The sequence below is a fragment of the Equus przewalskii genome, chromosome 10 (assembly GCF_037783145.1).
Source record: "Equus przewalskii isolate Varuska chromosome 10, EquPr2, whole genome shotgun sequence".
Lineage (NCBI taxonomy): Eukaryota > Metazoa > Chordata > Mammalia > Perissodactyla > Equidae > Equus > Equus przewalskii.
The window spans coordinates 17305022-17318100 of record NC_091840.1 but is presented as its reverse complement, the minus strand read 5'-3'; the positions used below and the strand labels follow the sequence as shown (position 1 = coordinate 17318100).

At 35.6% G+C, this 13079-nt stretch overlaps 1 protein-coding gene across 13 annotated transcripts in view; it reads right to left on the bottom strand.

The window, feature by feature from the left end:
* Positions 1–13079, bottom strand: part of CDC27 (cell division cycle 27) — a 67905-nt gene that overhangs the window by 34998 nt on the left and 19828 nt on the right. For 9 of the 13 annotated variants that reach the window (XR_011522964.1, XR_011522963.1, XM_008535007.2 and 6 more), the window contains exons 3-4: positions 5512–5659; positions 3784–3909 (exon numbers count right to left, since the gene is read on the bottom strand). The exons of the other annotated variants lie outside the window; for them this stretch is intronic. Coding sequence is in view for 7 of the 9 variants with exons in the window: in XM_008535007.2 (XP_008533229.1) it covers positions 3784–3909; positions 5512–5659 (274 nt within the window). In the remaining 2 variants the exon portion in view is untranslated. The remainder of the gene's footprint in view (positions 1–3783; positions 3910–5511; positions 5660–13079) is intronic. 13 annotated transcript variants of the gene reach the window in all.

Genomic DNA, 13079 nt, shown 5'->3' with positions numbered 1-13079 from the left:
CTCATTTTTATATTCTCTCTTTCCTGTTTTCAAGTAGCCTTGCCCCCTTGCTTTGCTTGCAAAATGTAACATAAAATAGATGCTTTTATTAATAATTTTTAAAGTTGCATCGAGTAGACCATATGAATTATTTAAATGGCCAGAAAAGTGGTGGACAAACTGATTTAAGCAAAGATAAAATAATCTATTTAAGGAAAAATACTCTGGAAATCTAAGAGGTGATCTTCTGTGATGAAAATGCTGTATACATATTACTCTTATGCTGTATATATATTACTGGAGAAGAGTATTGTAATATTCTTCTAATTTAAATTAAATTTTCTTTTTACTTTAGCAAAAGGAAAATTCTCTTAAACTTTTGGTAAGTTGCCAAGGCTGATTTTTATAATAAGCCATGATCTGATTAACAGACCATAAAATAGAAGAAATTTAAAACAAAATTAGTGTCTGCTAAGAGGAGATTAGATACACACATACACAGATAGATATAGATATATGTATAAATAATATAAGAGCTAATGGGGGAAGAAACCAGGTGAGGAATTATAATAATCTAATATGGTAGATAAATCTCTAGAGAGATAAAAAGGGAAAACGATTTAAGAAAATTAAACTACTTGGAGCTCCAACTTTAGATGGAAGTTTTCACTAAAATTCAAAAAGAAGTTTTCCAGAGAACTAAGAACCAGACTTAGCTGTGTCCTAAACATAGAAGTCTCATGTGAATATGTAGACAAAAAGACCAATTAAGTGTCTAGCAAATACTGGAGATAAAAAAGATAACCTAACAAGCAGTAGCTACAAAACTGCGACACATATGTATCCAGATTACTGTGTGCAATTTTGGTCACAAGACAGGCATATGATGGTTGAAATGAAAAGCTAGTTTTGGGAGCAGGGTTGTCCCCGTTTGCATGCTTAACCTTTTACTCTTTATGATGAATAGAAATAACCCATCCTTATTCCTCCGAAGGAGGAGGAAAAAAAATCATCTTCATGGTTAGAACCTGATTTAACTGCACCTTCAAGAACCCATAATAATCTTGTTTTAAAATAATTAGTAATATATATACAGCATTTTTGTGATTTTAACACTTTATCTTGTTTTACTAAACTTTATTTTGAAATAATTTTAGACTCACATAGAAGTTGCAAAAATAGTACAGAGTTCCCATGTACCCTGCACCCAGCTTTCCTCAATAATAGTATCTGTCATAACCACAGTACAATTATCAAAACTGGGAAACTGACAGTAGCATAATACTGTAAACAAACCAACAGACTTTACTTGGATTTCAGCAGTTGTACATGCACTCATTTGTGTATAGTTTTATGAAATCTTATTGTGTAGAGATTTGTGTAACCACCACCACAATCAGGATATAGAACTGTTCTAACATCCCAAAGAAACTCCTTCAGCTGCCCCTTTATAGCCACACTCTTGCCCCCACCATTGATCTGTCTCTATCACTATAATTTTGTCATATCAATAATATGATATAAATGGAATCACACAGTATGCAAACTTCTGAAATTGGCCTTTTTCACTTGCCATAATGTCTTTGAAACGCGTCCAAGTTATTGTATCTATCAATAGTTTGTTCCTCTTTATTGCTGAGTAGTAGTCCCTTGTATGGATGTACTTTGTTTATTTACCCACTGAATTTGGGTTGATTCCACTTTTGAGCTTTTACAAATAAAGCTGCTATGAAAATTCATGTACAAGAATCATTTTACATTCCCACCAGCAATGTATGAGAAATCTCACTGCTCTGCATCTGTACCAGCACTTGGTACTGTCAGTAGTTTTTATTTTAGCCATTCCAATAGCTGTATAGTGGTTTCTTTTTTTTTTTTTCCTCAAAGATTTTTTATCTTTTCTTTTTCTCCCCAAAGCCCCCCGGTACATAGTTATGTATTTTTAGTTGTGGGTCCTTCCAGTTTTGGCATGTGGGATGCCACCTCAGCATGGCCTGTTGAGTGGTGCCATGTCAGCGCCCAGGATTCGAACCAGCGAAACCCTGGGCTGCCAAAGCGGAGAGCGCAAACTTAACCAGTCAGCCACAGGGCTGGCCCCTGTGTAGTGGTTTCTAATGGTGGTTTTTATTTGCCTTTCCTTAATGACTAACGATTTGGTACATTTTTTCATGTGCTTATTTACCATCCATATATATCCTCTTTGGTGAAGTGTCCATTCAAGTATTTTGCCCATTTTCTAATTTCTAGTTTTCTTATTATTGAGAATTCAAAGAAACAAAACTTTTTCCATCAAGTTTTTCTTAGTTACCATCATACCCCTCTTCTTAACCAGATAGACCTGATTATTCCCTCATTTGAACAAAATATTGCTCAAATTTTATCATAGCACTTTTACTGTGATGATAAAAACTTACAAACTTTTGTAATTATGTTAAGTGAAATAAGCCAGATAGAGAAGGATAATCTCTGTATGACTCCACTCATATGAGGAATTTGAACATGTGGACAAAGAGAACAAATTAGTGGCTATCAGGGGAAAGGTGGGGTGTGGGGTGGGTACAAAGGGTGAAGGGGTGCACCTACAACACGACTGACAGACAATAATGTACAACTGAAATTTCACAAGATTGTAAACTATCAACTCAATAAAACAACAAACAAACAAAAACTTATAAACTTTTGTTTACTGCTTCTCTATTCCTACTCTATCACAAACCTTTCGGGGTGGGAACTGTGAGTGATTTATCTTTACATTTCCAGTGCCAGGTACTGTCTCTAGCCATCGGAGATGGATCTCAGAAGCTCCTGAACACATGACAAGAAGCATCATAGCTGCATGAACTAGATTTATTACTTCAAGTCCTTCTATTAAGATAAATGAAGATATTGATATTATACTTTACTTACTCCTGTTCACAAAAGAGGGGTGTCATCTGAAAATGAGCCCCCAAATTCAGCCAAATAATTTATTCTGTTCAAAAGGGCATTTTCAAGGTTTTGAGAAACTACTATTCAAACTAGCCTCAATTTATCTTAAAACAAATGCTATCCTATTCTTCAGACAAGGATTCCTCAACCATTTCTCCCATGATAGGAGACAGATGACATTTACATATGAGGTGCACCCCCACAGGCAGTTGAACAATTCCTATTACCGAATTATATCTCTACCGCTTATTCCCTGACTCAAAGGGCATTTCAGAATAAAAATCAAGTGAGAACAACATTATTATAATAAAAACTTTGAACCACACTCACTTGCATTTAAAAGATTGAATTTAAATAAATGTAGATAAATTTTAAAATTACTTGCAAAATCACTATTATTTCAACTACAACTGTAGGAAATTTCTTATGACACACCTCAAAATTATTATGACATATCAGATGGGAATTGCTATTCTTTATTACTGAAACTTGCCCTCAAGCCTCCTTCTAAGGAGCAGCAGTGAAATTTAATATTAGAGAAGGAACTTCACTCTCTTCTCCTTTTACCTCAGTGGATCACACAAAGATATTCTCTTCACCCAAGGTAAAAAAAAAAAAACAAAACACACCTCATATGCACACTCAGTTGTTAAGCAGTGCTGCTGTAGCTATTATTATGAAGGCAAAGTAGACAGCCAAAAATGGGATCAACATCTCCACTATTTTACAGGCTTAACAAGGTCATTGAAATAGAAGACTGTGTACTACTTTACCCAATTACTATTTGATAAACACAGGTCAACATAGGTTTTTTAAACCACAAAGCATTCTAGTACTAGAAACAATTTTCTGGTAATTTGAATCATTGCTACTTACCAATATACATGTCCCAATAATGAAAGAGTAAAGCAAGCTGAATCACCAAACTCAGTAACAATATCATCATGGCTTTTCTGCTTATTAAACACTCCACCAGATAAGATCTGTTCCCCTTCTGCAAGCCTTTGAAACACAGATTTACAGATTTTAAAAAGTCAATATAAAAAACGCTTCATCACCAATGTACCTCTTACTATGGAGAGAAAGTAAAAAATTCATGGTACCTTTAGAATAGCAATAAATATGTAGTTAGAATCATTTGGGAGACTGGGAATTTACGATCTTAAAATTCCAGTCTCGCCTTTAAAAACAAAACCAGTTAAATTTAGTCTCTGTATGTACAAATCTAGTCTGGGCAACATACTCACTACTCATGTCAAAACAAATGGAAGACCATTATTCTGGGGGAAAAATATGAATGGTTCTTCATAAACAGATGTGGTGTTCTTAGTTCTCTAACTCCTTGTAATAGGAATTTGCAAGCAAATTAAACAAGACTAACATATTTTAATTAAAAATTGCCTCAGTAATTTCTAGGTTTATAAATGAAACTTGAATAGCATCTCATCTCTTTTTATTTGTCAGTTATGTTTTCTTGATATAGAAAATCACAAATGTTCCCCAAAGGAAAAAAATTTGCCTGATTTCACTATATATTTTTAGCATATCAGAGTTTGCAATGGTTTGTGTTTTAAAGTTTTTTCCAAATCATGATGTGGAAAACTCTCAAGTAAGTTTACAGAGCACATCCCAAATATAAAAGATCATATCTAAAGTTCTTTTACTGTCAGTGGGACTTCTAAAAAAAAAAACTATAAGTATTTGTAAGTGGGATCAGAAGGTCTAATATAAGAAGTGGCTTAAGAAACTGGCAAATTACATAAGTAAGTAGATTTTTAAGAATTTAACAGAATCTTTGGAGTAAAAATAATTCAATAAATATCTCATAAGTTTTATAGATATTTTAGCTAACTTTAATTTAAAAGTCATCAATTATACAATGGACAAATAAAATAGTTATTAATCAGGCTACAGAGACTTTATGAGGCTTTTTTGCATCCTTTTACCATAAATCTTCAAACTAAACACACATACAGGCTTTCACAACTGTCTAACTGTTTAGTCACTTTTACCATCACTTCATCTCTTAGAGCACAGAAAAGAGTTTAACAGAACATTACCTATATCTCTAGCTGCCTCCAGATTCAGAATAGGGACAGCTGACTTGCTTTAACTATAATATGCAAAAGAAGTACTCTCCTCAATCTGCTCCCTTGCTTCAAAGGGGTCGGAGTAGTGATTCCCAAATACAATGATCTTGAAAGGCAAATAATTACACAACTACCTAGACACAATGGAGCATTAATCCCAGGTGAACTGGTAAGTAGGTTTTCAGGCTTATTCTAATCGGTCTAACCAGGAAAGCAAAGGAAAAGGAAATTACACTTAGTATCATTTTAGAAAATGATACGAATTAGTTACAATTTAAGTTTCTCCAGAGTTAAATTCTATTATATCTTACCATAACAATAAAATTTCTCCATAATTTGCCACAAAAATAATAATGGCCTAGCTAGGAGTATAAACATTTCAAAAGTTACTGAAATAGACAAATCACTACTACCAAAAAGGGAGAAAGAGAGTCAATCAGTTTAATCCATCAAAAAGAATTTTATCCAAAATTCTACAGTGTTAAGTATAACAAAATTAGATTTAAAAACTTACTTGCTGAGATCAACACAACATTTTGCAAGCAGGTATTTACACTGTGGTGTAGTACAACTGTGTCCTTTCAAGAGTCTATATGCTTTGTATGCCTTTCCTGAGCGGTAGTAACAGGTTGCCAGTAAAAACAAGGCTTCTTCTGAGTGTACTAAGAACACATATGGAAAAAAAAGAGGCTATTATTTAGTATGTTGAATGGTAATTATTGTTTATCTGGTAATAAAAAAGTTTAGCAACAAAAAAATGAGGGATGTTATTTAATATAAAACAATAATTTATTAATACAAATTTGAATTAAGGAGAAATACTTTGCTGATAGAAAAGTTAGTTCCCCGAGTCCTGATTACCTTCTTCCTATAAGGAACCAAGGAAATAATACCATGAAGACAATCATGGTATTCTCTGTAAATCCTCAAGAAAAGCAAACACACACACCCATACCTTTAAATAGAAAAATATCACATAGAAACAAGATGTTTTACTGGTAGTCTAATAGACTCTTTGAGAGGATAGAAGTCAATAAACCTAACTGACAAATCTGGAATAATTTCTACATTAAAAGAGGACCAGATTGAAAAAAAACCCCACTTATTTCTAATACCAAGTAGACACAAAATTATATTTAAGGTAATTTAAGATAAAGAAAAAAAAATTCTAAATTGTGAATACCTATATTGTTTAAACACTCAATCAAGAGACTTGATACTTGTACAGTAACAATAATTAAACTGCTCTCCAAGAGCAAGAGCTGAATTATTCACCAGACTGTCGCCTATTCTCTACATTAGGAAATGCCCCTTCCGTCTCAGTTAATGAAATGTGGTATTTTCCCCCCTATTTACTCTCTCCCAAACTGAGTATCTCCTCATTTCTATCCTCACAACCAACCCAGATGAGAGTTTATAGAAGCAACAATGGGGGTATCAAGAAAGAGGGAAAATCACAAATCTGTGCTTCTAAAAATGGGTTATATAATAATCTCAGGCTGAGGGATCTCCTACGCAAGTGGTTCTCAAAGTGTGGTCCCCATACTAGCATCAGCATGACTTGGGAGCTTGTTAGAAATGGAAATTCTTAGGCCCCATCTCAGACCCACTAAATCAGTAATTCTGGGAGTGGGGATCAGCAATCTGTGTTTAACAAACCCTTCAGGTGATTCTGATGCATGCTAAAGTTGGAGAATCACTGTTCTAAAGTACAAGATAAATTCGCCACATCTTCTTGAAAAGCTGACTCAAAGATTTGGGATAAAAAAGTAATTTGAAATTTTACTCTCATAAAGGTTTTTCTTGTCATATATACGTACAAGCAAAAACCAACAGCAACCCTTCTTCTCTGCTCCATCTTATGATTTTTCATGAAACCTTACTATAAAAACAATATACAAATTATATGTAGTAAATGATAAGAAATTTTGGCACACACGTGTAATGAGATGTACAGTAGTACTAATGCTTCATAAGAAAAGAATGACTGGGGAGGTCTACTGCAGGTGGCAACAAAGTGTTAATTTCACTGAACTACAAGTGCTAATTCACATGAGTGAGAAAGTGTGATTTCTTCTAAATTCTGCAAAGGCCCAGTTTCTTGTCAACTTAATTAAATTTTTAAAAACTATTGATAACACCAATAAACAATGGCTCCCAAAAACTAGTTTAACTACCAGCCATAACAATGCTTTATCAAATGTTTTGCTTACAAACAACTGATTATGTTTAGGTCCATTTATCACTGGAGTAAAATTAAATGCAATAAAATATTAACATAAAGACAACAAATATTCTGTGTGTTTGGGTGTCTGTGGTTTTAGTGTCATACTTCAATTACCTTTGTGAAGTGTAGTAATTTAAAAACTATATTTTCAAATGGGAATATGGATTGGAAGTTTAAGCAACCCTTAAGATTAATCTAACTATAAGATAATGGAGTAAATCCAGAACAATTCGAAGAGTCGTGAGAGACATGGGGAGTTGATGCTCACGAGAAATAACCTGACAGCCCCAAATACAACTAGTGAACCAGTAGTAAGTAGCTATAATAAATCTAAGAAGCATAGAGTATTGACAAATAGATTTCATCTGGAACACTAACTCTGACTTGACAGTGGCTGCCTTAAGTGCTAAATTCAGAAAAATTCTAAAGCTGATCATGGCTTAGCTAGCAAGTGTGTAGAGGTCAAAATAACAGGATCTGCAAACAGTTATAGATGTCTGCGTGACATTTATTTTACTGTCCTTTACTTAGAGCCTTAATTAAAACACGTGATTTGGAATTATAAGGTCCATAACACATTTTATAATCAGGAATAAAGTGAGCACTGACTCCAGGAAGTCACCGTTTAAGTAATAAGAAATCAATCACGCACTAGTTAAATTATGGTACATCCACATGATGGAACACTCTATAGGTGTCAAAAAGACTGACATAGGGTCCGGCCCCATTGCTGTGCTCCACTTCGGCAGCCCAGGTGCATGGGTTCAGATCCCAGGCACACAACTACTCCACTCGCCAGCCATGCTGTGGAGGCATCCCACATACAAAAGAAGTGGAGGAAGACTGGCACGGATGTTAGCTCAGGGCTAATCTTCCTCAAAACAAAAAACAAAGAAAAACTGACATAAAAAGATTCCCAGAATGCACTGTGAAGTGAAAAAACAAATAAGAAGTTGCAGAACAATACTGAAGCTCCTCTTCTTCCAAACAGGTTAGGCTTCAAAAGTTGAAAGGTCATTTAAAGCAAGTCCAAAATAATTAAGAGGGGTTTAAGCTTGCACCCTCCAGCTACATTTCCCTTAAATAAGAAAGTGAATAGTCCTTCAGGGCTTTCAAACCAGACAGACATCTCTTCTTCATGTTGACTTATAATCTAAATGAGCAGCCTTTTCCAAAGTGGACTAGTTTTGGGAACACTTACAAGTTTGCTGAGGTGAGTGTTCTCTATTTAGCCTTGATAAACTCTACAAATATCAGAGTTTATCTCAGCTATTATCTACATCTAAGGTATAAATATCTTAGAGGTTAGATTCCTCTTGCTTCCCTGTCATGAACTTTGACGCTGTAAGTATTCAAAGGGCATAGAATCTATGGAATCATTTATGATTTGTGATACACGTTTCAACTTGATAATCTTTTAAGTTCTTACATCAACTACAGGCAGTGCAGCACATGGATCAGAGTACTGACTCTAGAGTCAACTGCTTGGGTTCAGATTCTGGCGCTACCATTTATTAGCTATGTGACTTAGGGCAAGTTAACTTCTCTGACCCTCAATATTTTCATCTGTAAAATAAAGACATAGTGACACCCACCTTTAAGGGTTGCTGTTATGATTAAATGAGTTCATGTATGTAGAGTACTTAGGATAGTGCCTGACACATAGTAAGAGCTATATTAGCTATTAACAAATTATTATTATTGGCCTTCTCCTAAATTTATGATACCTGAATAGCCAACTGATATTAATGTGGGGGTACACAAATGTGACATTGAGCCACAAGCTCAAGGAATTCCATTTCATCACTATTTTTTACTGACTGTTTTCAATTGCCTGGGTGCTGTGCTTTTCATACGTTGCATCCTTCTGAGTCATTTCTGTTCTTGAACACTTTATCTACATATACTACTTCAGTATTTGAATACTATTCCCAATTTTTATTTTCTCTACATTTGTTTACATCCTCAACTCCAGTACTAACTGGTTTTATATTTCTTGTATATGATGGGGTTAATAATGTTTTTAAATCCTTTGAAACCATGCTTGGAGTAAATATACCACAGATAAGAGGGCTGGAGGAAATTTAAAAAGGCTCCTTAATGTTTGAGGCGGGATACGGCAATACATGAGGAGAAAACAGATGACCAAATTGTGCATGGCTCTGCAAGCTGTGTAAAGATTTAGGATAGATCCTTACAGCAATTAAATATCTGTGAAGGGTTTTAAGAAGGAAAGTAAAGAAAATGGGTTGATTTCGGACAGGGAAAGGGAAGAGGCTGGGAAGGGCAGTCAGTTAGGAAGCTTTTCTAGTAAGAGAGAGTGGTGTCGTAGATTATGGTGGGAATATTATGAATCCAGCTTTGCATGCATTGAGTTTGATGTGTCTGTTTCACAAGCGTGAAACATCTAAGTTAGTGCAATGAAATAGTTCAGTCACGGATAAAAAGAAGTTCATTGGGAAGAGTAAAGTCTTAATTCATTAACACAATAAAAATGAAAACTATGAAAATTAAAAAAATATCATCTTTTTCACTCACAAGCATTTAACTACAACAGTAAAAGGACAGGCTAACAGGCCAGCCATTCTTTCAGTGCCCCCATAGCACAAAGTGACTTGAATTCTGAGCAACAAGATATATTTATCAAATTTTCCACCAAAAATGACCTAAAAAGGATATATTATGCCACATTTTAGTAGTAGTATAACATTTCCCCTCAATGACGACCTTAAAACAACCTGGTAGTTTTTTTAAATGTTGCCTTTTGTAGTCAAATATTTCTGTGAGTTTGGGCTCTCAATATCATGGCTAAGACAGAGAAGAAAAACAGATGCTGAACCTTTTACTCTGGTTCAGTTTTCTTCAACTGAGCCAAATTTACTGAAATTGATATATCCAATTCAATTTCTACATCTGGCCCAGTAATCATTAAGACAGGTAGAAAAGTGGTGAACAATTTTATAGTACCTTAAAATGTATTCATATTTAAAAATAAACATTTTGTAGTGCAGGATGCAAAATCTACATTAAGATAAAACACTAGGGCCAGCCCTGGTGGCCTAGTGGTTAAGTTCGGCACACTCTGCTCTGGTGACCCAGGTTCAGTTCCTGGGCTCAGACCTACACAGGTCTGTGAGCAGCCATGCTATGATGGTGGCCCACATACTAAAAAAAATAGAGGAAGACTGGCACAGATGTTAGCTCAGGGTGACTCTTCCTCAGCAAAAAAACAAAACAACATAAAACACTAGTTCAAACAATTTTGAGCTTTGGCCTGGGACCCTCAAAACAACCAAGCGAATACATGTTAACACAATGTCTTCAGCTATTTCTTTTTCTTTTCCTCTTCCCAGTTACAATCACCAGGCCCATATGATCTCACAGATAGCAATTTTTCATCTTTCCCCAGAGGTCCTGAGCACTTCCTTACAAAACACCATGTACCCAGGGGCTAGCCTGGTAGAGTAGTGGTTAAGTTCATATGCTCCACTTCAGTGGCCCAGGGTTTGTGGGTTCGGATCCTGGGCACAGACTTACACACCATTCATCAAGCCACGCTGTGGTGGCATTCCACATATAAAATAGAGGAAGATCGGCACAGATGTTACCTCAGGGCCAATCTTCCTCGCCAAAAAAACCCCCCAAAAAACAAAAAAGCCCACCATTACACAAAATTTACATCTCATTAGTTTTCTGAATATAAATAAATCATATCTATCTCTCTAAGGAACCACCATTTTGGTTGTATTAATGTATTCTTTCCCCAAAGAGTCTAAGATGGTTTCTATTTGTTCCTAATCATGTATTCTATTCATCCCTAACCGTTAAATATATATAATTACAATTAAAAACCTTACAGAATTTTAGAAGCACTATATGCTATCTACCAGAACAAGGGAAAAAGCTTTAAATCTATTTCCTGTCCAACAGTTAATTAATTAGCAATGGGAAAACACCTTGGTCAAGGAGATCAGGTATTGCCAGTGGAAAGGAAAAATAGGTGCTTATAATGGTGGAGGGGGATGTGGAGGGAGACAGATTAGGACAGTTTTTTCAAACAGCAAGTCTCAATTCACTAGTGGACTGTGAAGTCAATTCAGTGGGTACCAACTTGCACTAAAACAACAGACACTCAAAAAGAAAATATTAGAGTGCATCATATACAATAAGGGTAAAAAAAAAAAAGTCTGAAAAGCCACTGTATTAGGCTATGCTAGGGGAGAGAGTGAACTTGTAAAGGACTTTTCATGTGCCAGAAGCTACAGTAGATTATTATATTTAGTCCTTAAAACTATCTTGTTAAATAGATACATTTCTTCCTTTTTTTTCTTTTTGAGGAAGATTAGCCCTGAGCTAACATCTGCTGCCAATCCTCCTCTTTTTGCTGAGGAAGACTGGTCCTGAGCTAACATCCATGCCCATCTTCCTCTACTTTATACGTGGGACGCCTGCCACAGCATGGTTTGCCAAGTGGTGCCATGTCTGCACCTGGGATCTGAACCCGGGCCGCTGAAGCTGAACGTGCGAACTTTACCACTGTACCACTGGGCCAACCCCCATTTCTTCCATTTTTAAGATAAGGAAAATTAGGGTCAGAATTACTTCTCGCCTAAGATCATATGGCTCACGAATATCTGAGCTGACAGTCTCTCTTATACCAGTCTGCTTATACTACAGTCTTTCTCAGGCTATCTAGGAAACTCTTAGGAGAAAGACAAATGGGTGACAAGGAACTAGTGAAATTGAGAAATTATTTCAAGAATTTGACTTACAGAGCATGCTACCTATCAATCACTTTAGCCTCAAGCCCCGTTGGATGTTTTCCCTAAAACACAGGCGCTACCACTAGTGGCATAGGAGGGCACTGAGCAAAGGGGCAAATAGGTTACATCCAGCATACCTACTCTGGTCAACAAATACTGTCAGCCAGCAACACTGCGTTGACAAGAATTCTGAGGTTGGTTCAGTGGGAATGAGTACTGTGATGGATTAGTGATGTCTACTGTAAAGCAGAGAAGTGGCATGTACTTCTTATCCTCGGTAAAGTGGAGTCATAAAGATCTACCCACTTACAGCCACTGAACACTGATCTTAGTTTCTTCATTTCTAAAATAGCAATAACGTCTATTTTATAGGATTATTGAACACTAAATAAGGAATTAAGTACCTAGAGTACCCAGTACACAGTAAGAAGAAATCAATAAGCGGTAGAAGTTACTGTTGTTATTATTATTAACCTAGGATAGTATCTGCTCCTATGCACTTACATTCTAAGATCTTCCTTCATATAAATACAGTTAAACAGAGAGGTTAGGTTCTATATTGAGAGAGACTAATATTTACTGAGCAACTTTCCAAGTGTCAAACACTATATCAGACACAGATAGAAAGTGGATTAAACAGCTTTATGTGGATTAACCTGGAATCCTGCCTCAATTCTATATGAAAATCCAATCACCTGAATTTGAAATTGCTAAAGTATAATCTTTTGGAGCCTAACTAGTACAATAAACTAGAAACTGCCTAACCTTCAATAAACAAATTCAAAAAAGAAAGAAGTATAAGACAGCAAAACATGGAGGCTGCCTAGGTATTAATGAAAATATACGTAAGGAGATCATTCATAATAAACCTTGCTTTTACATAATTGAGCAGAGCAGGGCAATCTATTGTATTACGGGTTTCGCCCGCTAACCGAAAGCCCACTGCTATGAAACCCTTTGTAAGCTGAAATGGCATAAAGTGAAGAAACAATTACCTTAGGATATATCTTGCTAACAGATGCACAAAAAAAATCGAGATAAAGCACAGATCTCACAGACACAGTTCAAAGCTACAGCGGCTTGATGCTGAGC